The sequence below is a fragment of the Schistocerca serialis genome, chromosome 3 (assembly GCF_023864345.2).
Source record: "Schistocerca serialis cubense isolate TAMUIC-IGC-003099 chromosome 3, iqSchSeri2.2, whole genome shotgun sequence".
NCBI lineage: Eukaryota > Metazoa > Arthropoda > Insecta > Orthoptera > Acrididae > Schistocerca > Schistocerca serialis.
The window spans coordinates 31,019,982-31,045,067 of record NC_064640.1 but is presented as its reverse complement, the minus strand read 5'-3'; the positions used below and the strand labels follow the sequence as shown (position 1 = coordinate 31,045,067).

The window sequence follows — 25,086 nt, the reverse complement described above, 5'->3', positions numbered from 1 at the left end:
GTCAACTGATTTTGAAGACCAGTCAAGATGTAACAAGTGGGGGGACTGTTCAGAAAACCAGTCTCATATTCTTCAAGCTTGATAAACTATATTGTTGTCATCTTGAAAAATAGGGGTATCAATTACATACTCACCATGCAGATGTTTACTGTAAGGCAACACCTGAAAATGTTTAAATGAACATGCTTGTTTATGTTAGTGGTCACCTCAGTTAATTTTCCCAATTTGCAATACAGAAAACACCTCCCAAAGCATCACAGACCCACCTCCAGCTTGAACACAAACGCGATTGCCGAGCACGTTGCCCGAGCACGTTGCCCGAGCACGTTGCCCGAGCACGTTGCCCGAGCACGTTGCCCGAGCACGTTGCCCGAGCACGTTGCCCGAGCCTCTATGTTGGAGAATTATACCCCAGCCTTTTGCACACTCATAGTGGCTGGAAGGGAACGTCCTCTCATTCACTACATGATGCAGTGAATCCTACAACACCCCATTTACAGAGTGGGAGCTCTTCAGTACCCTTGCACATTGCCGTGACACAGCTCCTGGGCCTGATCGCATCCACAACCAGGTGATTAAACATATATCATCTGACTACAAGCGATATCTCCTCGTCATCTTCAACCGAATGTGGTGCGATGGCGTCTTTCCATTGCAATGGCGAGAGAGCACCAGCATTCCGGTGCTCAAACCCGGTAAAAACCCGCTTGATGTGGATAGCTATCGGCCCATCAGTCTGACCAACGTTCTTTGTAAGCTGCTGGAACATATGGTACGTTGACGGTTGGGTTGGATCCTGGAGTCACGTGGCTTGCTGGCTCCATGTCAGGGCGGCTTCCGCCAGGGTCGCTCTACCACTGATAATCTTGTGTCCATAGAGTTTTCCATCTGAACAGCGTTTTCCAGATGGCGACACCTGATTGCTGTCTTTTTTGATTTACGTAAAGCATACGACACGACTTGGTGACGTCATGTCCTTGCCACATTGTATGAGTGAGGTCTCCGGGGACCTCCCCCAATTTTTATCCAAAGCTTCCTGTCGCTCCGTACTTTCCGTGTCCAATTTGGTGACTACCATAGTTCCGTCCATATCCAGGAGAATGGAGTCACGCAGGGCTCTGTATTGAGTGTCTCTATTTTTAGTGGCCATTAACGTTCTAGCAGCAGCTGTTGGGCCCTCTGTCTCACCTTCTCTGTATGCAGACGACTTCTGCATTTTGTACTGCTGCTCCAGTACTGTTGTTGCTGAGCGGTGCCTCCAGGGAGCCATCCACAAGGTGCAGTCATGGACTCTAGCCCACGGCTTCCAGTTTTCAGCTGCAAAGTCGTGTGTCATGCGCTTCTGTCGGCGTCGTACCGTTCATCCGGAACCTCCACTTTACCTTAATGAAGATCCACTCACTGTAGTGGAGACATATCAGTTCCTAGGACTGGTTTTCAGTGCTCGATTGACTTGGCTCCCTCATCTTCATGAGCTTAAGCAGAAGTGCTGGAAGCACCTCAATGCCCTCTGTTGCCTGAGCAACACCAATTGGGGTGCAGATCGCTCTGCGCTGCTGCAGCTCTATAGAGCCCTTGTCCAATCCTGAATTGACAATGGGAGTGTGGTTTATGGTTTGGCAACGCCTTCGGCATTACATTTACTCGACACTGTGCACCACTGTGGGGTTCGATTAGCGACAGGAGCTTTTAGGACTAGTCTGGTGACCAGCTTACTGGTGGAGGCTGGTGTCCCTCCACTGCAGATCAGATGTGCGCAACTGCTCGCCAGTTACGCAGCACACATTCATAGTTCCCCTGAGCATCTGAATTATTATCTCCTTTTCCTGCCCGCAGCAGTCCATCTTCCACACCGGGGCTGACAATTGCAGTTCGTGTGCGGTCCCTTCTCTCCGAACTGGAGTCCTTCCCTTTACCACCTCTACTTGTGGTCTGTTGGTATGTTCACGTATGCCTCCATGGTGTACTCCTCGGCTCCAGCTTCGTCTGGACCTTATGCATGGCCCTAAGGACTCCATTAACCCCCGCCACTCTCCGCTGTCACTTCCTCTCGCTTCTTGACGTGTTCCGGGGCTCTGAAGTTGTTTACACTGACGGCTCGATGGCTGATGGTCACGTAGGCTTCACCTATGTTCATGGAGGACATATTGAGCAGCACTCCTTGCCAGTTGACTGCAGTATTTTCACTGCAGACCTGGTGGCCATATGTCGTGCTGTTGAGTACATCCGCTCATGCCTTGGAGAATCATTTCTCCTGTGTGCTGACTCATTGAGCAGCCTACAAGCTATCAACCAGTGCTACCCTTACCACCCTCTGGTAGCGTCCATTCAGGAGTCCATCTATGCCCTGGAACAGTACCGCCATTCCGTGGTGTTTGTGTGGACCCCAGAACATGTCGGAATCCCCGACAACGAACTTGCCGACAGGCTGGCCAGACAGGCAATGAGGAAACAGCTTCTGGAGATAGGCATCTCCGAAGCTGACCTGTGTTCTGTCTGACACCACAGGGTTTTCCGGCTTTGGGAGATGGAATGGCATAATAGCATGCACGACAAACAGTGTGTCATTAAGGAGACTATGAATGTGTGGAAGTCTTCCATGCAGGCCTCTCGCAGGGAATCAGTTGTCCTCTGCTGGCTCCGCATTGGCCATACATGGCTAACGCATGGTTACCTACTCCGTTACAAGGACCCACTTCAGTGTCGCTGTGGCTCCCAAATGACAATCGTCCACCTCTTGCTGGACTGCCCACTTTTAGCTGCTCTGCGCAGAATTTTAACTTTCCCAGCACCGTGCCTTTGGTGTTGGGCGACAGTGCCTCCACAGCAGCTTTAGTTTTACGTTTTATCCGTGAGAGTGGGTTTTATACTTCTATGTAGGTTTTAGCGCATGTCCTTTGTCCCTCTGTGTCCTCCACCCTAGTGCTTTTAGGGTGGAGGTTTTAATGTATTGCAGAGTGGCTAGCTTTCCCTTTTTATTCTCTTGGTTGGCCAGCCACTGTAATCTGCTTTCATGTTTTACTCTCTTCTGCTTCTAGCATCTCTATTGTTTTCTTGTCTTCTTTTGTTCCTTTTAGTGTTCGTTGCCTTCCCTTTGTTCTTGTGGATTTTCCTTTCTTTCCATTTTTTGTTATATGTTTCGTCTGATTTATTCTCATCCTTGTGGCATTGTTTTATTAGGACCAAGGGACCAATGACCTCGTAGTTTGGTCCCTTCTCCCTCCTCTAAACCAACCAACCAACCAACCAACCAATAATATAAGGATCAAAATTGGTAGGAATGCCATTCCATTGGATTGTGTAGTAATTTTGTTAAACTCTCTGCTAGATACTTATAAAAGTATTGAAGTTCATGGTTGCTGTATCCTGCTACTAGTGCATGTGAGTGTGAGTGCGCCAAGTGTAGTGTCGCCTTGCATGTATATTTAAATCGACTGCCAACTATATTTGTGTGGGCCGGCCAGTAGAGGCTGCCTGTAGGAAGTATGCACATGACATAGTCTCCGCCACACCGTCTACCAGTGACTTGCACCTATATACGCTTGGAACAGTGCTGACTCACTCTCACTGTGTTCTTTTAGTTTGTAGTGATCACATCAGTTCTGTGTATTGCTTATGTTACACCTTATGTATGATTCTTTTGTCTTGTTACCGGTGGAGTCACGAGAGGCTTATTCCCGTTATTGTTCAGAGGTTTATGTATTGAATAAAGTGATATTTGTGTTACATGGATCAGTTTTGTGTATTACTTGCTTACTACACAATTGTCCCATCCCAGTCACCAGTTCTGTAGTAACAGAGTAATACATGAAACTGATGCAAGTAACACAAATATGGCTTTATTCATAAACCTCTGAACAATAATGGAAATAATCCTTTCCTGATCCACACATAACAAGACAAAAGAATCATACAGAAGGTGCAATGTAAGTGTTACACAGAATAGCTGATGTGAGCAGTACAAACTAAGAGAATGTAGTGACAGTGAGTTAGCACGGCTCCACGCATATATAGATGCAAGTCACTGGTAGATGGCACGGTGAAGACTGTACCGTGTGCACACTTTCTATAGGCGCCCTCTAGTGGCCAGCCCATGCTGATACTGTTTATGGTTGATTTAAGTGTTAATGTGCAGTGACAATACTCTCTTCACACTCACACTCACACGCACTAGTAACAGGCTACAGTAATCGTAACGTGTGAGTAATACAATTTAGAACAAAGACAGTGGTTTGTTGACTTTGTTAAATTTTCAGATTATTAATTTCTCTAATTTAGTCAAATTCTTTATTAGTGGTTTATTTTGATAAACAAATGAATTATCTGACTCAGAAAAATTATGGTAATAAAATTGTCGCATAAAACCTGGAAAAGAAATAAGCTTAAGGGCTCCAATAATGAAAGTCTTTTTGGATGTGGCAAAACTTTAAATGTGGATAAATACTTAGTTAATGAGCTTTTAGAAAAAGTAAACTAGTAAAAGCATGAAATTAGGGCTAGCTGCTGAGTTACATCTTTTTATGAATGAATTTTTATTAGCTCACACCATTCTGGTGATTCCCTGCAGACGATAAAACTTCATTTATTAGTTTGTCTCATTTATCAAGTTTTTAAGCAAAATTAAATATACAGCTTGAATAATTGGATTGTAAATTATAATGGGACCAGTAAGATTGCATAAAATGCTGCACGAATAATAATTTGACAGTTTTGTGTATATATGGTATATGCATTACATGTATAAGTTGAATCAGTAGATAGACAGAAAAAAATTATTTAGTTATTGAGAGAAGTAGAATGATAGCAGATGGAGTGATTCCATTTTCCTGTGTTTCGTGTTGAGATGAAACAGTTTCTATCTGGGTTGACCCTTATTTACATAACAACTCATGGGACCGAGATGTCTTGTGATTAACAAACAAAAATATCCTCCGGGGGATTAGGGGACTACTGGTTGTATGTATCATCCAACCTCCAAAAAGAGCTTGAAATGCTAGTCCTGCTGAGTAATCAGCATTGACTGTGAGAAATGTGGACAGTAACAGAGTGCATCTGTATTAAAATTTATTTATTACTATTAAATGGGAAGTGGGGACATTCAAAAAGGAGTCTCCTTTTTATATTTAGAAAGCACTGAAATGTAAAATTATGGCATTAAAATCTGTGAAAAACCGTAGAAACGGGACATTACTCCTAGAAACTAGTTTATGTTCTTCATATCTGGATCCCAGCCTTCTAAACTAGTTAAGTGATGACATATTTCCACTGAGGCTGCAACTTTATGTAATAGTTTTATTTACTAATGGCCAGTTTGTCTAGAGGTCCTTACTAAGCATGTACTTGTTAACACAGAATGGACAGACATTAATCAAACAAGTAACTGTAAATAAAAATATAAATCCTAGTTATAAAGCCTCATTTAATACATTGATAATATTGTTAAGAACGTGTTACTCGCATGTAATAGTCATACATACTGTTTGTGGACCTTACACGAAGTCGAAAAATAAAATACATGAAAGGCTGCCAGGGCATGTTCCAGTCAGCATTATTGGACCTGTTTATAATGCAGTCTCAATCAGTGCTATGTTACTGTCATGTGTATTGTATATCCAGAGTTGTGAACAAGAGTGAATATAACCATGAAGAAAACATGTTTAAACATCAGTTCTTACCAGGTGCTTATACAGGGTTTACCTGGTGGAATGGTGAAACAAATCTCTTCTACTGCAAGCGTTTTGCTTTCCATATTTTGGGAGTACAGAGTCTGGAGTAAAACAAGAAAAAATTGTGTAGTTAACATGGGCCTGTGAAATGGAAACCTTAAGAGCTAAGAACACTTCTTCAATAGAACATTTTTTCACAGAAGCAAAGATGAAAAAGTGCTTGTAGCTCTTAAGGTGTACCACTTAGAGGCCATGTAGAAAGACTTTTTTTGCTTCAGATGATCATTTCTGTCATATCCCTGAATGCTGAACATTCCTCGTGGAGACTGGAAATTCCAAAATGAACCTGGTAAGAATTGTGCTTTAAACACGTATCTTTAGGTTGTGGTTGTATTCATTGTGTACACAACTTTGTTTATACTGTACATGTGTTGCTAACATTTATCCTTTTACAGTTTATTGCTTAGTCAAGCCTTTGAATGCTCCTTGTGTGGTGATACTTGTATCGGGTCTCCAGCCGGAACAGAATGTCATCCTATATGAATATCATCAACTACTATGCCAGGAAAGTTTACAGAGCCACTTCCTTCTATGATGTTAGAAATTATTTCAGATCACTGATAGTTTTATTTAACACAAAGACTGTCACAAATATAGCTTTTGGCCAGTAAGGCCTTTGTCAAAATTAGGTGGCAAACACAAACATATACACTCATGCTGACTGCAGTTGTGTGTGAGAGTTGCGTTTGTGTGAGTGTATATGTGTGTGTGTTGTCTAATTTTTATGAGTTTTGTCATCTAATTTTGACAAATGCCTTACTGACCAAAAACTATATCTGTGACAGTCTTTTTGTTGTGCCTATCTGCGACTCAGCATCTCTGCTATATGGTGAGTAGCAACTTTCCTTTTCACAATATTATTACATTCCTTCCTGGATTTTCCATTGTTTGATAGTTTTATTTAAATTTGATTTGCCAAACTGTTAATGAGCATCATTCCTTTTGCCACAAGTATAGTGCTGTATCGTGACTAGTGATTCTTGTAATCACGTTGTAATGTTTGTAGTATGCTCTAAATGTCGTGATGTTGATGTACATTACTTCATGAAGGCAACCCATCATTTATGTTTAAATTCATCCAAATACATCTTAAAATGCTTGTTCACATACACATTATAATTGTAACTGGGTAATTTATGACAAAATAGATTATGACAATATAACTTTTGATCCAGTTTAGCATGTTGGTGTGGTGGTGTTGCTGTGATTTGTAGTTATGTATGCTATGGAGTTGTAGCTAACTTGTTTGCATGAATCTGTATGTGTAGATCAGTAGAACCTGTGTCCAACCACTAATGTCTGAATTACGCCTCCCTGCTTTTAAATGAGATTTGTTATAAGTTTATCTGGCATCTATTTTTATGAATAAGTTCTGCCCTGTGACATTTGCGGGGTACGTTACCCACGTCTTTGCCCGTGCATCTCAACGTGTCGATAGGCCTACGATGCCCGTTGTACACATTTGTGAATGGGCCATGTTTTGTTCAGTTCTCACATGGAAACTAACAGTGACAAGTCGTTACCAACCAGTTATACTAATATGCACAAATGTTTAATAATACCCATCCATAGGCTATGGTATGTGATTTATATTACGAGAGACATTCAGTACGTAATGCAACACTTTTTTTCTGGGCCAATTTCAGTTTAAAAATAGTGGAATTTGTTGTGAAACATCATGGAATATTCCTGCTTCAGCTTCTTCAGTTTCGTGAAGTTCTAATAGTGGTGACACTATACATAGCCTTCAAAATGGTATATTTAACAAAGGTACGTTCCATGCAGAGAGCTGTCATTGCGTTTCTTTTGGCAGAAAACAATAGCACCACATATATCCATAGGTACTTGCAGAATGTCTACTAAGATCTGGCAGTGAACAAAAGCAAGATTTGTCATCGGGTGAGCCGCCTGACATCATCGATTCAAGGTCGCACAAAACTTGTCTGATCTCCTGTGTGCTGGCCGGACACACGTAGCTATGGTGCCTGTAATCTTGGAACGTGCGGACATTTCATTTGAGGTGTTCAGTGGATCACAATTGAACACCTCGCTGCAGAACTTGATGTCTCTGTTGGTAGTGCTGATACTCATCCACAGTTGAGGTACTCAAAGGTGTGTGCCTGCTGGGTTCCTTGCCACCTGGCAGAGAACCATAAAGAGCAACAAAGGGCCATCTGTGGGAATTGCTTGCATGTTACAAGGCTAATTGTGGCAATTTTCCCCGCAGGATTAGCCGATCGTTCTAAGACGCTGCAGTCGTGGACTGTGCAGCTGGTCCTGGCGGAGGTTCGAGTCCTCCCTCGTGCGTGTGTGTGCGTGTGTGTGTGTGTGTGTGTGTGTGTGTGTGTGTGTGTGTGTGTGTGTGTGTTTTTGTCCTTAGGATAATTTAGGTTAAGTAGTGTGTAAGCTTAGGGACTGATGACCTTAGCAGTTAAGTCCCATAAGATTTCACACACATTTGAACATTTTGTGGCGATTTTTTGTCAATCATCATCAAAGATGATGAAACATGGGGTCATCACTTTGAACCAGAAACAAAACGGCAATCCGTGGAGTGGAACCACACCACCTCTGCTCCAAAGATAAAGTTCAAAGTCACACCCTCAGCCAGTAAAGTCATATCAGTGGTCTTCTGGGCCTCTGAAGGGGTTATTCTGTTTGATGTCCTCCCTCATGGTGCAATGATCAGCACGTAAGTGTATTGTGCTACCCTTAGGAAATTGAAGAAATGACTTCAGCGAGTTTGACACAATGAAAAAGTGAATGACCTCCTTCCCCATGTCAACCCAAGGCCTCACAAGTGTGTGCACGTGAGAGGAGCTCACAAAACTTCATGGGGCATTTCTTCCTCATCCACCCTATGGTCCAGATCTCACACGTACTGAATTCCGTGTGTTTGGCCCATTGAAGGATGCGCTTCGAGAGAAGCAGCACACAATGATGGAAGGATATTGATGCAGCAAGATGTTGGCTTTAATGTTGACCAGTAGAGTGGTACCATGCAGGCATACGGGCCCTCCCAGTAAGGTGGAATAAGGCCGTCGCATTGAATGAAGATTACATTAAAAAATAGGGTTTTGTAGCTAGAAGGGTGGCGAATAATATGGTGTATTGCAATCCTGAATAAAGCCAACCTGCTTTCAGAAGAAAAGTGCTGCATTACTTACAGAATGAATGCCCCTCATATAATGGCAAGATTCAGTGCTACAGTTTAATATGTAGGTAGTTCATATCATTCATGACGCTGATCATGACTGCATTACAAACAGGTTCAAGAACACTGGCTGGAACATGCTTGGACATTAAAATTGTAAAGAATGTAGGAACCAGTTGCAGAAACATAATTTCTTTATCTCATTGCAACAAGATAGATAAATTATGTTTCCACCACTGGTTGCTACATTTTTTATAATTTTATATTCCATGGTCGCTGCACAGAAAGGGAACCTTATGCAGCCCAACATTCAAATGCTTGGACATTGTTTCAATTATTTTATTTTTGGACTTCGTGCATGGTCCACAAACAACAGACATATGACAACTTACAGGTAACATGTTGTTAATGATATTGTCACTGTATTACCAGAGACTTTATAACTAAGTTTTCTCTTTTTAATTATAGTTACTTGTTTGAATAATGTTTTTTCATTTTGTGCTAAGAGGTAAATGCTTGATGATGGCCATGAGGTTGAAATTGACCAATAACAAATAGAAGTATTGCATAAAGTTACAGCCTCACTGAAAATGTGTCTTCATTTAACTATTAGAAACAACAACTAAACAAGCTGACTAAATGCTCAAATGCAAGAAGTTTGGGGAATTCTGTGTTGTGGTACAGAAGCGTAATTTTCTTAACTGAAGCAAAAATGGGGTCTCTTGTCATGATAGTATGAATGTAGACACCCAGAAATTACTGGTGGAATGATGTGACGAGGGAATAACTGATTTACCCAACATGATGAAGTGTATTAGTAGTGGGATTTAATAGACAAGATTCGTTTATTATAACTTCAACCTCCCTGAACTTACCGGAGTGTGTAAAGACAGGTTTACTCCAATTGAAAGTATGGCCATAAATTCCAAACCATCCTGTGCAATGTTAAGTATCTGTGATATAGCTACACAACTCTGGCATGCAGTGGGCAAGCAACATTTGGCAAAGCAGCCCATGGAGAAGAAGTCACATATTCCCTTCCAGAATTTTGTGTCAATTGCACTGATGACTATGCAAAATATAGAAAAGAAAAGTCATTAAACTAAACAAGTGGGTACCCTATTCTCCAAAAGTGTCATAGAAGGCAATGTAACTGCCCACATTTCCAACATACTTTGCCTCATTGTTTAAGAAACCTTTCACCAAAGTCGGCATGTCCACAAAGACACAGAGCAACAGTGTAATCATGAATACACGCTTCTATAAATGTAGTTGCAAAGCAGCCACTACTGTTACACCGACATCGAGCAAACCAGTTACATAAGGTACTGAGGGCAACAAAAAGGCAGCGGCACATCAACCAGTGTGTTAAAAAGTTGCAGCAAGCAGCATGTCAAAGCACCTGTCACCATGAACATCACCATTGAGAGAGAGGGGGGCAAGCACACAAACATAAACATAAAAGTGCAAGTGCGAAGCCATCAGACCATCAAGACCATCAGTGGAAATAATGACCTATGAAGTGTGTCAGAGGGAACCAACAAGTCTCTCCTCCCTACACTTAATTGCCATACATCTACAATCCCAGCAGCAAGAAAAAAAGGTAGACATAGAAAAACCTCACCAATAAAATGGCTCCATCCTGCAATGGAACCTGAGTGGGTTTAGGTGTCATGTGAAGGGACTAAGACTCTCAACACAGGACAGACCCCTGTTCCTGTGTCTCCAAGAGATCCATTTTATAGAGTCTGATGCCCCTGTATTAATGGTTTTACAGCATTTATGAAAAGAACAATCTCAGTGGGGAGAGGGCTAAAGGTGGTGTTGCTTTATTCATTAATGATGACTGTAACACTCCTTGTCTCTCCTCCTCAACACCAAATTGTAAGTGGTTGCTGCAATGTGCATGTTCCATATAGGATGATACTATACCCCTGATACCTGTATTTAAATGACAATATAGTTCCTGAGGCTCTTAGTGATCTAATTACACAGGTTCCCTGTCATTACTCCTTTGCAGGAATTTTATTGCTTGTAATGCACTCTGGGGAATCTATGACTGCCTGTCCCCAGGTTCAGACCATTGAGAATCTTCTCTCTTAGAAGTGTTATGTTGTCTAAAAACAGGGCCAAGCACCCTATTCAGCACTCTAGGCTGTCATCCTCTGCCATATATCTCATGCTGTGCTCTCACTGATACTGCCCAGTGGGCAGCAGTTGGTGATTATCACTCCAGTGACCACTTCCCTATTTGAATGCATCTAGTAGAGTAAAGGATGCTAAAATGTAAGCTGCCAAAGTGGATGTTTGGAAAGACAAACTGGTCATTGTACATTGTCAGCAGCCAATAATAGATGAATCACATAATGAGACTGATTGACCAAGCCACTAATGCAGCCATCCCAAAGTCCTCAGACCATCTACAAATATAGCCTGTGCTTTGATGAAGTGAAGAGTACCACTCTGTTCTTGCACTGTGCAAGTTCAAATGCTGACCAACTGCTGAGAACTTCACAGCTTTTTTGTATGGCAAGGGTCAAATACAACCATATTATTAAAGAGAGTAAGAAGAGATCATGGCAAGAATCCCTGAACTTATTAAACCATTCCACCAGCTAAGCTAAGGCCAAGTATGGGAAGCCATCAGGATTTCCAGAAAGCAAAATAGGCCACCAATAGCAGCTCTACTGAAAGAGGAGTGTCTTCAAATAACATCCACAGGGATATTTGCTGAATGTTCTGCCATCTCCAGCCTGGATCTGGTGTCCAGTTGCTGCTGTCTGAACCTGATAAGGGGTCGAATGGATGGCACTTCCAATAATTCTGAGTCCTATTATTGCCCCTTTTCCACATGGGAGCTGGATTTGGCACCACCTGAGGCTTGAGACACTGTGCCTGGTTATGTTTGAATCAAGTACGGCATGCTTTACCAACTGACGTGACATGAAGTCACTCTCAGTTGCCTTTGGTTAGGGCACAGTGTGATGAGACATCACTTCTAGCCCTGGTATGATCCAATATGTTTTGCTTGTATTGTGCAGATTGCAGCATGCCCCATTTTAAATGAATTTGTTTTATGTTCAGAGAAGAGGTCAGAGATTAGTTTATCAAAGGTTTAGCAAAAACAGTTAATTAAGTTGCCGAACGTTCTGACACTCAACACTGATTTTTGTTCAACCTCCTCCGTGTTTTGAAAATGCTTCCCTTTTATGTTTTTTTTATTCATTCAAGGCAACATAAAAGTGTCACAGGGGCCAAATCCAATGAATAGTGTTGGTGTGAAACAATTATCATTCAATTTTTGGTCAACAATAGCTTGCTGCCTTACTTATTAATGCTATAGAGTTTTGTAACAGAAACAACCAAAGACACCTCTGATTGCACTATGTTCATCAATAAAAACAATGGAATGTTGACTGACACAAAGTAATTTTTTCTGATAGGCTTCTCTCCACTTTCAGCTAGTAATGTCCAAATATTACTGATAATATAAAAGGAGAGTAGGATGTATTCAGTTTTAGAGTTTAACATTTATGAGAGATGAAGCTATAACACATTTGGAGGTAGGAGTAGGATTCCAGTGTATTAACCACTGTGCTTACCCGTTAACAGTATAGAGATTTATGGCAGACCAATGTTCATCATAATCAAGGATGCCACTTTGTATTGTGGAAATCCTATTCATCCAAATTTGCCAGTAATCTGCTACATCAGTTAAAATTCAGAGCCCAAAGAGTCACCCTTTATTCAACATATTCCTGCTGCCGTGTTTCAATATACCAGAGCCCACCAACATGTTTGCAAGGAATATAGGTTGTGTGTCAATGAAATTTTATTTATTTCTACCAGTTCCTTCATTGTGTTGCATAAATATTAATGTATGAGAAATGAAGCTTCCTGCTGTAACCAGTTGTCCATAATGATTGCTTTGGTTAATGGGAAACACACTGCAAGGATCAACTAAAATTTATTTTTTCTTTCAAAAACCAGTATAGTCTTTTGATATTATTAGGATTATTTTCTGTGAATGTGAGGCATGTAATGGATAAAATTCATGTCTCTGTTAAAGGAAATTTTCTTGTTGAAGTTGTCCTTACACAGATTAAGTCCCTTCATTATCTTATGCCTACTGTAAACAGACTGTAAATGCCAGATGTGATAAGTGCAACGTCAGCAACTTGAGTGTGCTTATAAGCTACTGTTCCCCCACCCCCCCCCCCCCACCCCTCCCCACACCCTTTTCTTTTTAATATATGTATCTAGTTTAGAGATCGAGAAAGTAGACAAAGAAGAGAGGCTGCCATTGCAGTTAGTAAATTTTCTACAGACTACTGAGAGCTATTGATTATAGTTAAGTTTCTTTATACTTAGTACTGGTTTCCCAACAGGAGGCCTTGTAACAAAAGAAACCTCAACCAGTTGTGTGGAGTAGGCAAAAAGTAAAGGATGTAGATTTTATTCAGATGCAATATAATAGAATGACTTGGGTTTGTAAAGTATGATAGTGCCTAATATTAATCGTATTATAACATAATACTGTAATTTTACTGGTAGCTGATATACTCTTCTGTGCGTTACCTAAGAGGAAGTTCTTTGACAAAATAATCCACTGGTGTCTTGCTGGCTGTTGCTGTCGAAAGGTCCAAATGTCATAAAATACATCAACAGAAAATGAAGAATCAGCAAGTTCTTTATTCATTTTTAAAGTCCACTGTTAACCATGTGACATTTAACATGTTCTGGCAGATTATTTTGTACATGTGTAACTTACTTTAGTAGCAATGTTAAACTCGTGAGGTCCTTGTTGAGGTTGTTTTTGGTCACATTGAAATACATATCTTTTGCACAATTTTTGGTAAGAGAGATACACTGAAGAGCCAAAGAAACTGGAACACCTGCCTAATATCGTGTAGGACCCCTGTGAGCACACAGAAGTCCGCAACATGACATTGAACCGTTTATGTTATTGTATAAGAAATTTCATTCTGCGAGTACTTGTGTGTTTACCATAAATTTCTATTCCAGCTGCGAAGATGTTGCTGTTATCAACAATAATGGAGGATTTTTGTCATATATTGTAGTACAGTAGTGTTTAAGAGTTATCTTCAGATGATTTGTTGTATATGTGTGAATTGAAGTCTCAAGCTTCTTGGTATTTGATTTTCAGTTTATGGAATTTATGCAACAAGTGAGTGATGGTGATATTGTTTTCCCACCTGCATCAACAGCTGATGATGAAAGTAAGGAAATTACCTCCAAAGATTTGGTGGATAAGTGGACTGCAGAATTTATGCAGGAGTTTGGTGGTGAAGGTGGTGATTTGGAATTACAGTTCACAGGTTTGTAACTTTTCTCATACACGTAGTACTGTGGTACCTTTTTAGTTTCTCTTTAGTATATATTCAATATGTTATCAGTTTCATGTATAATATTTTGTATTTATCTTTTTGTGCCAAGATTTTGGCCGGAGTGTAAATGCTCAGGCTTTGTGGAACAAAATGACAGAACAATGGGACAGTCTAGAGGCTACATCATCGGTGGCAAAAGAAGGAAACAGTGAACAGGATCCTGAGCAGGTATGTGTACTACTTAGCTTATATCATATTGTTACATGAGGATTTATCAGAAGTGACACATTATTGGAAGGATGTGTGCAATGTGACAGATATAAGTTTCAAAATTAATTTGTTTTATAGGTGGGTTACTATCCACATTTAACAGCTACTTTCTGAAGAAAACGATGACATGTGGTACTAATAAGACATCAGTAAATACCTGATTTACAAAAGGAATTGAAATATCATGTGTAAGGGAAACAAAATTGTATTATGTGGTTAGAATAAAGAAAGAAGTAGGACGGATTACAAAATAAAAGAAATACTATATTGTTTTAGGGAAAGTAATTAAAAAATAAAAAACCCTCTATATAACCTCTTGACACTAGAAGTACCACATGCATGAATCTTGACCTACAGGGGTTTGCGAGGCCCCTGTGCCCCCTCTACAGTCATCACAGGACTGAATCATCCTGTGACTTTTAATCATTTATGGGTTTGTACAACTCACCAAAATTTCATCTCCCTAGTCCACGTAGCAGTATGAAAAATTTGCTGTTTTATACATAAAGTACACACTTGGGCAATTTTTGACCCATTCACATTTTAATGCAATTTAATGTCGGTATCACTGATTTTCAGACTATAGCTTCTGGACATGCCTTGATGTTATTCTTGAGATGTTGGATTATATCATGACAGTTTAGGAGAAAAATAACCTGAAATATGAATAATTCATAGGTCAGATGATGCTTTATATAGGTGCGGCTTTTGATTCCCTATGGGCTGGCAACATTCAGTCATCTTAGGTTTCATTCTGTGTCATCAAGGAGACAAAGAAACTGATAAATTATGCATTTCTTTGGAAATGTGGAATCTATTTACTTAAAATTTCATTGCTCGCTCCAAGCCAGGCAAGAACATGACTTCGACGAACTGCTGTATCCTTTAAAGTGCAGGTGCCCATTTGTACAGTAAATGTCGAGTAAACATGATAAGTATGGGATAAAATATTGGTTTTTGTGTGATGCTGACAAGCGCTGCTTCCTGAACGGTTTCACCAAATCATAGTGAACGTGAAACGTATAATCTGAGCAAGTGTCTTAGTCACCATGTCATTATGAAATTGGCACAGTCATTCCTCATCTGTGGTCATAACATTACAAATGACAACTTCTTCACCTCCATGAAACTGGCAGAGGAGCTGAAACAAAAAGGGACTGGTTTAGTTGGCACTCTTCAGAAATCACTCAGAGGTTCCTCCTGCAGCATGAAGTGGAGGTGATGTTTTGTATGCAACAGACTTGTACAAGCCAGGTGACAACATTCTCACAGTATATCAAGGGAAAAAGAAAAAAAAGTCATTAATCTGAGTAAAATGCATGCTGGATATCAGGTCAATGAGAATATTGAGAAGAAACTTCAAGAAGATGTGAATTTTTATAATAAAACTACGGGTGGATTCGATATAGTTTACCAAATGACTACACTCTACACTGCCTGCCACTGATGGGCTGTGCATGTCTTTTACAACATTCTTGACCTTGTTATGATCAATGTTCACAGAACTAGTAAGATACTTACCTGTAAAATGATTTCATGATGAGACTTTATCCTCAAAGTAGCAAGTGAGCATGCGAGCCTCTACAAACTGCAATCACTCGGTACTGGCTCTGGCCAACCTGGAAATAGAAAGCTATGTCAAATTCAGCTTTCCTGCAAACGACAAAACGACAATAAAAAATTATGCATATGCTTAAGTGCAACAAGTATGTGTGCTAAAGCTGCCAATTCAAAACCCTTTTTGAATGTCTGAGCTGTGAGCCCATCCCAACTTACCCAATTCTGTCCACTCCTTTGTTCCTAAATAGTACCAAATATTTATGATTCTATAGTGAAATTGTTTATTCTTATGCTTTTGCTCCTTGATTGCAATAACCAAGGAAACACACAGAGCATTTTACTCGCATGCTGCATTTTAAAATCTTTTACAAATACTTGGTACTTACCTTATTTGTCTGTAAAAGTAAAACTGCTATCAGTTCTCTTATAAATGATATGTGTTGACTCTGTTTTGATCTTTATATAAGGAAAAACAGTGTAGCATTGTTTTACTTACTTGTTTTAAAAATGTTTGATGAAATACTGAGGAATTTCTTCTGTAAAATCGAAGATGATTATGCTTTTGATTCTTCCTGAATGTGTTAGTGACTGACATCCAAAACTCTGCCCAAATACCAATAAAATGGTAGTTTATTACTGTGGGTCGAAAATGACCCACAGGGTACTTCAAGGAGTATGGCAAAGTCCAGTATTTGAAGCATTAAATCAATAATTCAGATAACAATATTAAATTTATATTTCCAGTAGCTAGAAGAGAAACCAGGAAATAAGTTAAGGAATCTGAGGATTTTGTCATTAAAGAAAAGAGCCAAATAATATATAATGAACAGTTCAAGGGATAAAGCAGTAGAATACATTTGGGGGGAGGGGGGATCACATTCAATTTCATCGGAAAATTTAATGCATATGAAACTTTTCTCACTGACACATACTAATGAATTTTTATAAAAACCACTATTTTTATTTTATTTATGTATGTGATAGTGGAGGAGAGATACTGAATCCTTGTCTTATCTCTCACCCTATGCACTTCTAGTTTGTCATGTCTCCAGTGTGTACTCTGACTTACTGCTCCATCTGTAGGTTCTTAATTAACATTATTTCCCTCCAGTCCACTCCCTTATCTGTCAAAATCAGTAAGATATTTTCATTTACAATGGAAGATGTTTCTTCAAAGTTGACAATGGCAATATACAGGATGAGTCAGCTAAGCTGTTCATCTCAAATTTTTCTGGAGCCATTTAAGATATTACAATATTATTTCATTCAGATCAGATGTGAAAAAGTCCTCGCTAAACTACACACAGCCTCCTTTTATAGCTATATTAATTACAGAGATATTGGTATCAACTTCACTTTTTTAAATGGAACTGTAGTAATTTCTGCTACTAGTATCGTAGTTATAAGAGAGAAGAATACAAAGGCATTTCACTCTTTAATATTGAGTAGTTGTAGTATTTATAACTCAGGGTTTGTGTGTTTTGCATGTGAACTGATTGCTATCTTATGTGTAAATTTGTGATTTCATACCTGGATAAGGAAGTACCTCATGTCAGATAAAGAGGAAACGGAGTGTTGCACTGGTATAAAAGGGACCACGAGGAAATGTAGATTTGATTCTATGTGTGTTGTTCACATGTGGTGAGTGTTTGTTAGTTTGAAAAATAAACATTGTTAACAAATGAAAAGAAATTATAGAGAATTGTCTGTCTAGGTAACACTTTTCTCCATATGGGTTACATGTTTCAGCAGATTGCCTTTATAAAATCAAAAAAATAAGTTATTGATCAGTACATTGTATTATATCAAATAGCACATAATTGTACCTGATATAACAGAATGATAATGATCAGTACCCCAGTATGCACTTATACTTGGTTCGATTATGTGCTGTTTGGTGTGATACATTGTACTGATTCTTCCCTCATGTTTTTAATCTGATGATGGCAGTCTGCTGAAATGAATTATCCTCTATGAAGAAATACTGCAGTCTAGACAAACAATTTTGTGTAAGTGCTGGCTGCAGAACTATGTAAAGACTTCTTCCTTCCATTAGCAGCAGAAAGTAGACAGGCTGCTACTTTGTATAGACTGCAGAACGGGAAAACTGTGAGTGCCTCTGTAATAGGTCAGCTCATTGTTTTCACATTTTGCATGCTAAGAACTTCCTTCCATATCGTGTGTCACTTCACCAGCAGATTAACTAGTGGGATTGCAGAAGACATGTAGAAGTCAGTTGTTCAGTTCTGATGGCACATCAGGACAATAGGTTCTTTCTTTAAAGATTTATCTCTACCATTGAAGCTACTCTTACAAAACATGGAAGTATGAATGTAATAATTGTGCATTATTGGTCCACTGAGAATCCACACTGGCTGAGGCACATTTAACATGAGACACTTGGAATATGAATGTTTGGTGTGGGATTATTGCAGACTTTGTGATTGATCCTTACTTCATTGAAGAAACCTTAACTAGTAATACATACGTACAATTTCTGCTGAATCCTCTAGGGGAAGTACCACTGGTAATACATAGATATGTGGTACAAGCACAATGGGTGCCTGGCTCACTACTTGCTTTTGGCTAGGAGAATGCTCACCCATCTGTTTCCTGGTCACTGGTTATACATGAAGACATTACCAATTGGCCTGCATGTTCACCTCATTTGAAGCCAGTGGACTTGTTTTCTCTGGGGTAATTTCAAAAATGAAGTCTATGCACAAGTTCCAATGGCACAAGAGGGTTTAAAACATCATGTTGTTGCATCATGTGCAATAATACCAAAGAAATCTCTTCATTCTGTCCAGAAGTCCTTGCACTAGCAATTTCAAAAGTTTACTGTAATACATGGTGGGCATTTTGAACACTTGATGACATAAATGGCATTTTAAGGAAATGTTTATGACCACATTCTTTTGTGTTTTCCTTTTCGTTGCTGTTACTGATTTAATTTTGAAATGTGTGTATATTGACAGTAAACTCATGACACAGAGTTGTTATTCAGTAGTCTTTTTACCTGAGTTCCCTGTTTTACAAGTCCATTCAGTTTTGACATGTATTTTTCTCAAGGCTCTGGCTGAAACAAGAGCAAAACTGTTACCATAGTTTACTGTTGATTCGTACTTAGATACTATGTCCCTTTCCTTCCAGTTCTTGTGTTGGTCCAACCACATGTAGCCAAGTGTGATTAGTGTCAGTTTTAATTTAAAACTTTTATCGACTGTTTAACTTGCAGAAGTAGACTAGTAACTTCACTGTCCTGATACTAAGCCTTTGGTCTTCTCTAGGTCTTTTGTTGTTGACTATTCTCCAGCTGTTAGTGGATCTGATGAACACTTGTTAAATAATGAACACAACACTGTAGTAATTGATTTTCATCACTTCATGTTTTTTTTTTTGCACAAAGTCCTTGCCTGATGATCAGCTTTGTAACAAGCAGGAGTCCAAAGATTCAAACCAGATTAGCAAGTTACACTCAAAACTTCAACATCATAAAGTTCTCTGGTGGTATACTAACACATGAATTTACTCAGTTTGATCATAAACCATACATTTAGATAGCTAGATACAGACTATCTACATAATACTAATGTAATGACTGCGTAATGTGAAGCGCAAATTACATGATGTTTACATTTTGATGCCTAACCACAGACTTAGTAATGTATGTTCTCGTAGCTTTGTGTGAAGTAACGCACAAATGGCTATGTGATGATTAAATTTTCTCTCCCAGGCACTGAGGGACTTGGACTTCATGTGTGACACTTGTTCATAGGCGCATATGATACCTGAAATTATGTCTTGTAGAAATATATGTTTATTATCTATTAAATAATGACGTAAAAACAGGAAACAAGGAGGGACAGGTACACAATACAGTGATCTAATTTGTTAACCTATTTACTCGAATCTAAGCCGCACCTGAAAAATGAGACTCGAAATAAAGGAAAAAAAAAATTTCCCGAATCTAAGCTGCACCTGAAATTTGAGACTCGAAATTCAAGGGGAGAGAAAAGTTTCAGGTCGCACCTCCAAATCGAAACAAAGTTGGCCCATTGTAATATGAGACACAATTTAGGTCGAATGAAAGACGATACAGCTACAGTTGTTTGGTTCGAGCCGTAATCTTAGCAGTTAAGCTTTACCAGGAAGCCATTGCTATGCGTCAGGCGCTCCGTCCGTATTTATACGGATACCCTTCCTTTTTCACGTGCTTCCTCTGGTTTGAATCGATTGCTTATTTTGCTTTGATCTGATAAGTGCCATTTTCTTTGTTATAGGTGTTTACGTCACTCTAAGCTGAAAATGCATTACTGTACTGCGTCATGCATTGTTTGTCGCATCCTGATAGTGCGTGTTTACGGCGTGTTGCCGCTCGCCGGCAGGAGGATGCTAAGTTCACCCAACCTGGATATGATGTGACGTCATTATGACGTATATACGCTTTAGTCGATTAACACACCTATCGACTTTTACGAACGTTCGAGATTCTAAACTGTCGTCAGCTAGTGGTTTGTTTTGACACGTGCGATTCTTATAACAGCTCAGTGTGGCAGCGTATATGTATTTCGCCAAAATAAAAGTAAAAGAGCTGGATATTAATAGAAATATTCCTGACCGTGGCCTTGAAAACACCACGGACAACACGTTTCGTAAAAAAGTGAAGTCTACTTATGTCCCGACCAGATTAGATTGTGTGATTGTTGTATTGAACGCTTACGCCGAAAATAATATTTATTTATTATCAATATTTTTGTATGGTTTCATACAATTGGGCTTGTCAGTACATTCTAGATTGTGGCAGCATACTCTTGCTGACTTTTTTTTCTTAATTTATATAGCTGAAACAGAACTCGTGCAAGTTTGTTAGCTAAGTAATTTATATGTCAATTCCAAGATAGTCTTTTATCAACCATAATTCCAAGTAATTTTACACTCGGAACGCAGAGACGGGTACCTTAGTGTCCAGTAATAACTGGTGTGTAGAATGATTGAATTTCGGACTTAAAAAGAAAAATATGAGGCATTGTTGAAGAAAAACCGTTGACCGGAGATGAAATACGAGGGGAAGTGGATTTCTCAATGTAATCTTAACCAAAGGTTAGTGTCTTGACGCATCTAAAGATTTTGCCTGCTGAGTGCTTCTTCTCGCCGAGTACGAATAACCGATGCACTTCAGCTGGGTCAGAAGTATATCAATTTCTGCTTGAGATTCACAATAACCAGGCAATTGCCCGTCGTCATCGATGCTGAACTCTTTGAGCTTTTCTCTCATTAGTCTCTCGAATGCTGAACACATAATTAGACACGAGCAAACGAAAAACAACGCACAGGACACAAACACAATACAATACACGATTTAAACGCAAGGAACGCAAAACACATTTAAACGAACGGCACAGAGCACAGCGCTACCCTGTCACAACCTTTCGAAAGTTCACAAAAGTCGAATAGTCGATATACGGTTTCTATCGTTTTCGATGTAGCGTGTATACGTCTTAATGACGTCACATCGTATCCTAGTCCGGTGAACTTAGCATCCTCCCTCGCGGCACGGCTCAAAAAAAAAAAATGGCTCTGAGCACTATGGGACTCAACTGCTGAGGTCATTAGTCCCCTAGAACTTAGAACTAGTTAAACCTAACTAACCTAAGGACATCACAACATCCATGCCCGAGGCAGGATTCGAACCTGCGACCGTAGCGGTCTTGCGGTTCCAGACTGCAGCGCCTTTAACCGCACGGCCACTTCGGCCGGCTCTCGCGGCATGGCTTGCTTTTGTGCGCGATACCGCCGCTTTTTTTTTTTTAAAAAAAAAAACATCTCATTAGCGAAACAATGGCAAGAGACTGCTATTTGTTGTTACTAACACTGCTGCTTTCTTTGATAATGATTAACAAGAACCAAATAATAGACTGCGAATGATAGAACATGTTCTGAACGAGAGTTAGGCGCAAATTTTTCTCCGCTCGAAAATCTTTGCGGCCGCTTCTTTAGTACATCAAATTCTGCACTGAAATTAGTCATCTTAGATTTAAAAATCTAGTCAGTTGCCGTGCTTCATTTGGCATAAGAATAATACGAATATAAACATGACACGATATGTATATTCTTCCGCGTTTGCTGTTGTCTCACTCTAGTTCCGTAGTTTATTAGGCATTAGGCAGACAGGATTTAAATGATATAGCAGCAAACACGAAAGAATACATAGCAACATGTTTATATTCGTATTATTCTTATGGTGAAGAGAATACTGCATGTGATTCACATTTCATCAGGTTCCTATTAGCAACCATCTCCTCTCACAGGTAGGAAAAAATTCAGAATGTAGAGTTGGCCATATTGACAAACATCCCTAACAGTTTTGCTAGTCAGATTTTCGTAGTACATTGAAATTCTGCTACATTCGAAGATGAACAATATGGAATTTGGTTTTACTTCATTGGATAATGTATGAAAATGCAGTGGTCGAAACTCGAGGCGGAGAAAAAAAAGCTCGTCTTCCACCTTTTTTTTTTTTTTTTTTTTTTTTTTTTTTTTTTTTTTTTTTTTTTTTTTTTTTTTCCCCACTGGCGCAGAGGTTTTGGCGCCAGTATTTATCTCTGTACCTACAGAGCATGCCTGTGTAGCGCTACATATATTCGACGGCAGAAGTTAGTTGTGGCGGCACCTACCAACATTTTTCAGAACTTCCGCTTGCTTTGCACTCGATTCTAAGCCGCAGGCGGTTTTTTGGATTACAAAAACCGGAAAAAAAGTGCGGCTTAGATTCGAGTAAATACGGTAACTAGTAGCTGCTGTGGAAGAGCAATATTAAAACGAAGAGGATTCTCAAAGATCACAAGTAAAATCTGGAGAAAGTATAATTTTCTAATTTGAATAATTGACAAAATAACAAATTATTTTAATGAAAGGGAGCACATTTGGAATCAGAGAAATCAGGACTAAAAAACAATGGTAGTGAATTGTGGAAAGAATCACAATTTAAGACCAGAACTTTCCTGTACACAAACATTTTGAACCCCAAACACAACAGGGAATTAATTTTCGTGACTTAAGTATAACATGTCACAACACCATACACAAATTAAAAATTTACAGGAAACCCACCACAACAGATGTTGTTGTAAATAATACATCATGCCACCCAAATCAGCATAAAGTAGCATTTTTCAGATCAGCACTCAACCGTGTAAACAAAATTCATGCTGAACCTGCTGTAAAAACCAAAGAACTAAACATTTTAAAAACAATAGCCCACAACAATGCTTATGACCCAACCATAGTTGACAAACTAGATGTAAAAATGAAAATTAAGCAAAAACCAGCAACAAACCTTTCCTCAGCACCAGAAGAAACAAAATATGTCTGTATGCCTTTCCTTGGTAATATCATATCAACTTGCAAAACTATTCAAACCGCACAAAGTCAAAATCAGTTTCCACACAAACAACAAAATACAAAACAATATAATTCACAACATTAAAACAACCAGCCCACTATGTCACAAATCAGGTATATACAAATTAACTTGTGACAGCTCTTTCTTGCTACTACGTAGGACAGACAGGAAGAAATTTTGAAATCCGATACATAGAGCACACTGATGCACTCTGTTTAAATAATTTAAATAAATCCACTTTTGCAGCCCATCTAGCCCAAAATAGTCATTCAGTCACAGATATAAAAACCAACCTCTTGGAACAACTAGAAATTTTCGTGCATAACAATAAAACACCCCATACCATATTAGATGAACAAAGTTATTTTGCAAATAACCCATTCTTCCAAAATTTTAAAGAGTCCTTAAATTTGAAAAACTAATAAATACTGTACTCATCCATACCCATTCCCCACCTCGCTCATATCGCACCTAAACACCATCCTCTCTACCGCTTTTTTTACACACACACACACACACACACACACACACACACACACACACACACACACACAATATTTCCCCCTCCCCTCCCCTTCCCCTCTCTTTTTCTTTCTCTTTTTCTCTTTCTCCCCTCCCCCTCTCTCCCTTCCATCCCTCTCTCCCTCCCATCCCTCCCATACCTCCCATCCTTCCCTCCCATCTCTCCCATCCCTCCCTCCCCTCCTCCCATCCCTCCCCTCCTCCCATCCCTCCCCTCCTCCCATCCCTCCCCTCCTCCCATCCCTCCCCTCCTCCCATCCCTCCCCTCCTCCCATCCCTCCCTCCCTCCCTCCCTCCCTCCCTCCCTCCCTCCCTCCCTCCCTCCCTCCCTCCCTCCCTCCCTCATTCCTCTCCCCCCCCCCTTTCCCCTCCCCATAGGTACACTATCCTCCTTATTGAGCAATAAGAAACATGCCAAACATAACTTCACTACCAGAAATATTGTCCTCAACTCTTTGTTGTAGATTTTTAAATAGCATAAAAATGCAATGTAAAAACATAATACTTATTTTTATGAAGAAACTAATGTAATAAATATATATTTTATTATGAATGCCACACAAAACGAAAAATGAGCAAGTAAAATATCTGCCTCCACAAAACTCTGTGGAGACAACAGCCACACTCTTTGGTTTGTTTATATTTTGTAAAGTATGTGGGAGTTGCCATCAGTGGAAAATGCATGTTTCACTTGATATTTAATGATACTGGAAAGCATACATTATGTTTTCCAGAGTACTGCTTGCAACAAGAATAAAAGCAGTGAGTAATACCATCAAATTAATCTTACAATCTTAATATTCTTCCCACATACTGTGCTCACTTTTTTGTCTCTATATTTGCTGCAGATGCATGACCCCCACAATACTCCAAACTAAATTGTATCATCTGATGATGAATTGCCAAGTGATTTGAAACCGGTTATGAATAAATAAAAATTGAAGAAAAAACAGCGATTGGTTGAAATAATTTTTGAATCCTTCAAATATCCATGTATTTATGATCACTTGGCTGGCTTAGTACCAGGCTGCATCAACTTGGCTGGCCTCACCTGGAAGCTGCACGCAACTCGCCAACCCAGCAGCCCAGGTGGCTAGGCGA

The 25,086-nt window shown here is 39.6% G+C and overlaps 1 protein-coding gene across 2 annotated transcripts in view; it reads left to right on the top strand.

Annotated features, from left to right (window-relative positions):
• LOC126469688 (peroxisomal targeting signal 1 receptor) overlaps positions 1 to 25,086 on the top strand; it is a 242,384-nt gene that overhangs the window by 92,606 nt on the left and 124,692 nt on the right. For both annotated transcript variants that reach the window (XM_050096845.1, XM_050096846.1), the window contains exons 6-7: positions 14,048 to 14,219; positions 14,338 to 14,456. In XM_050096845.1, the coding sequence (XP_049952802.1) occupies positions 14,048 to 14,219; positions 14,338 to 14,456 (291 nt within the window). The remainder of the gene's footprint in view (positions 1 to 14,047; positions 14,220 to 14,337; positions 14,457 to 25,086) is intronic.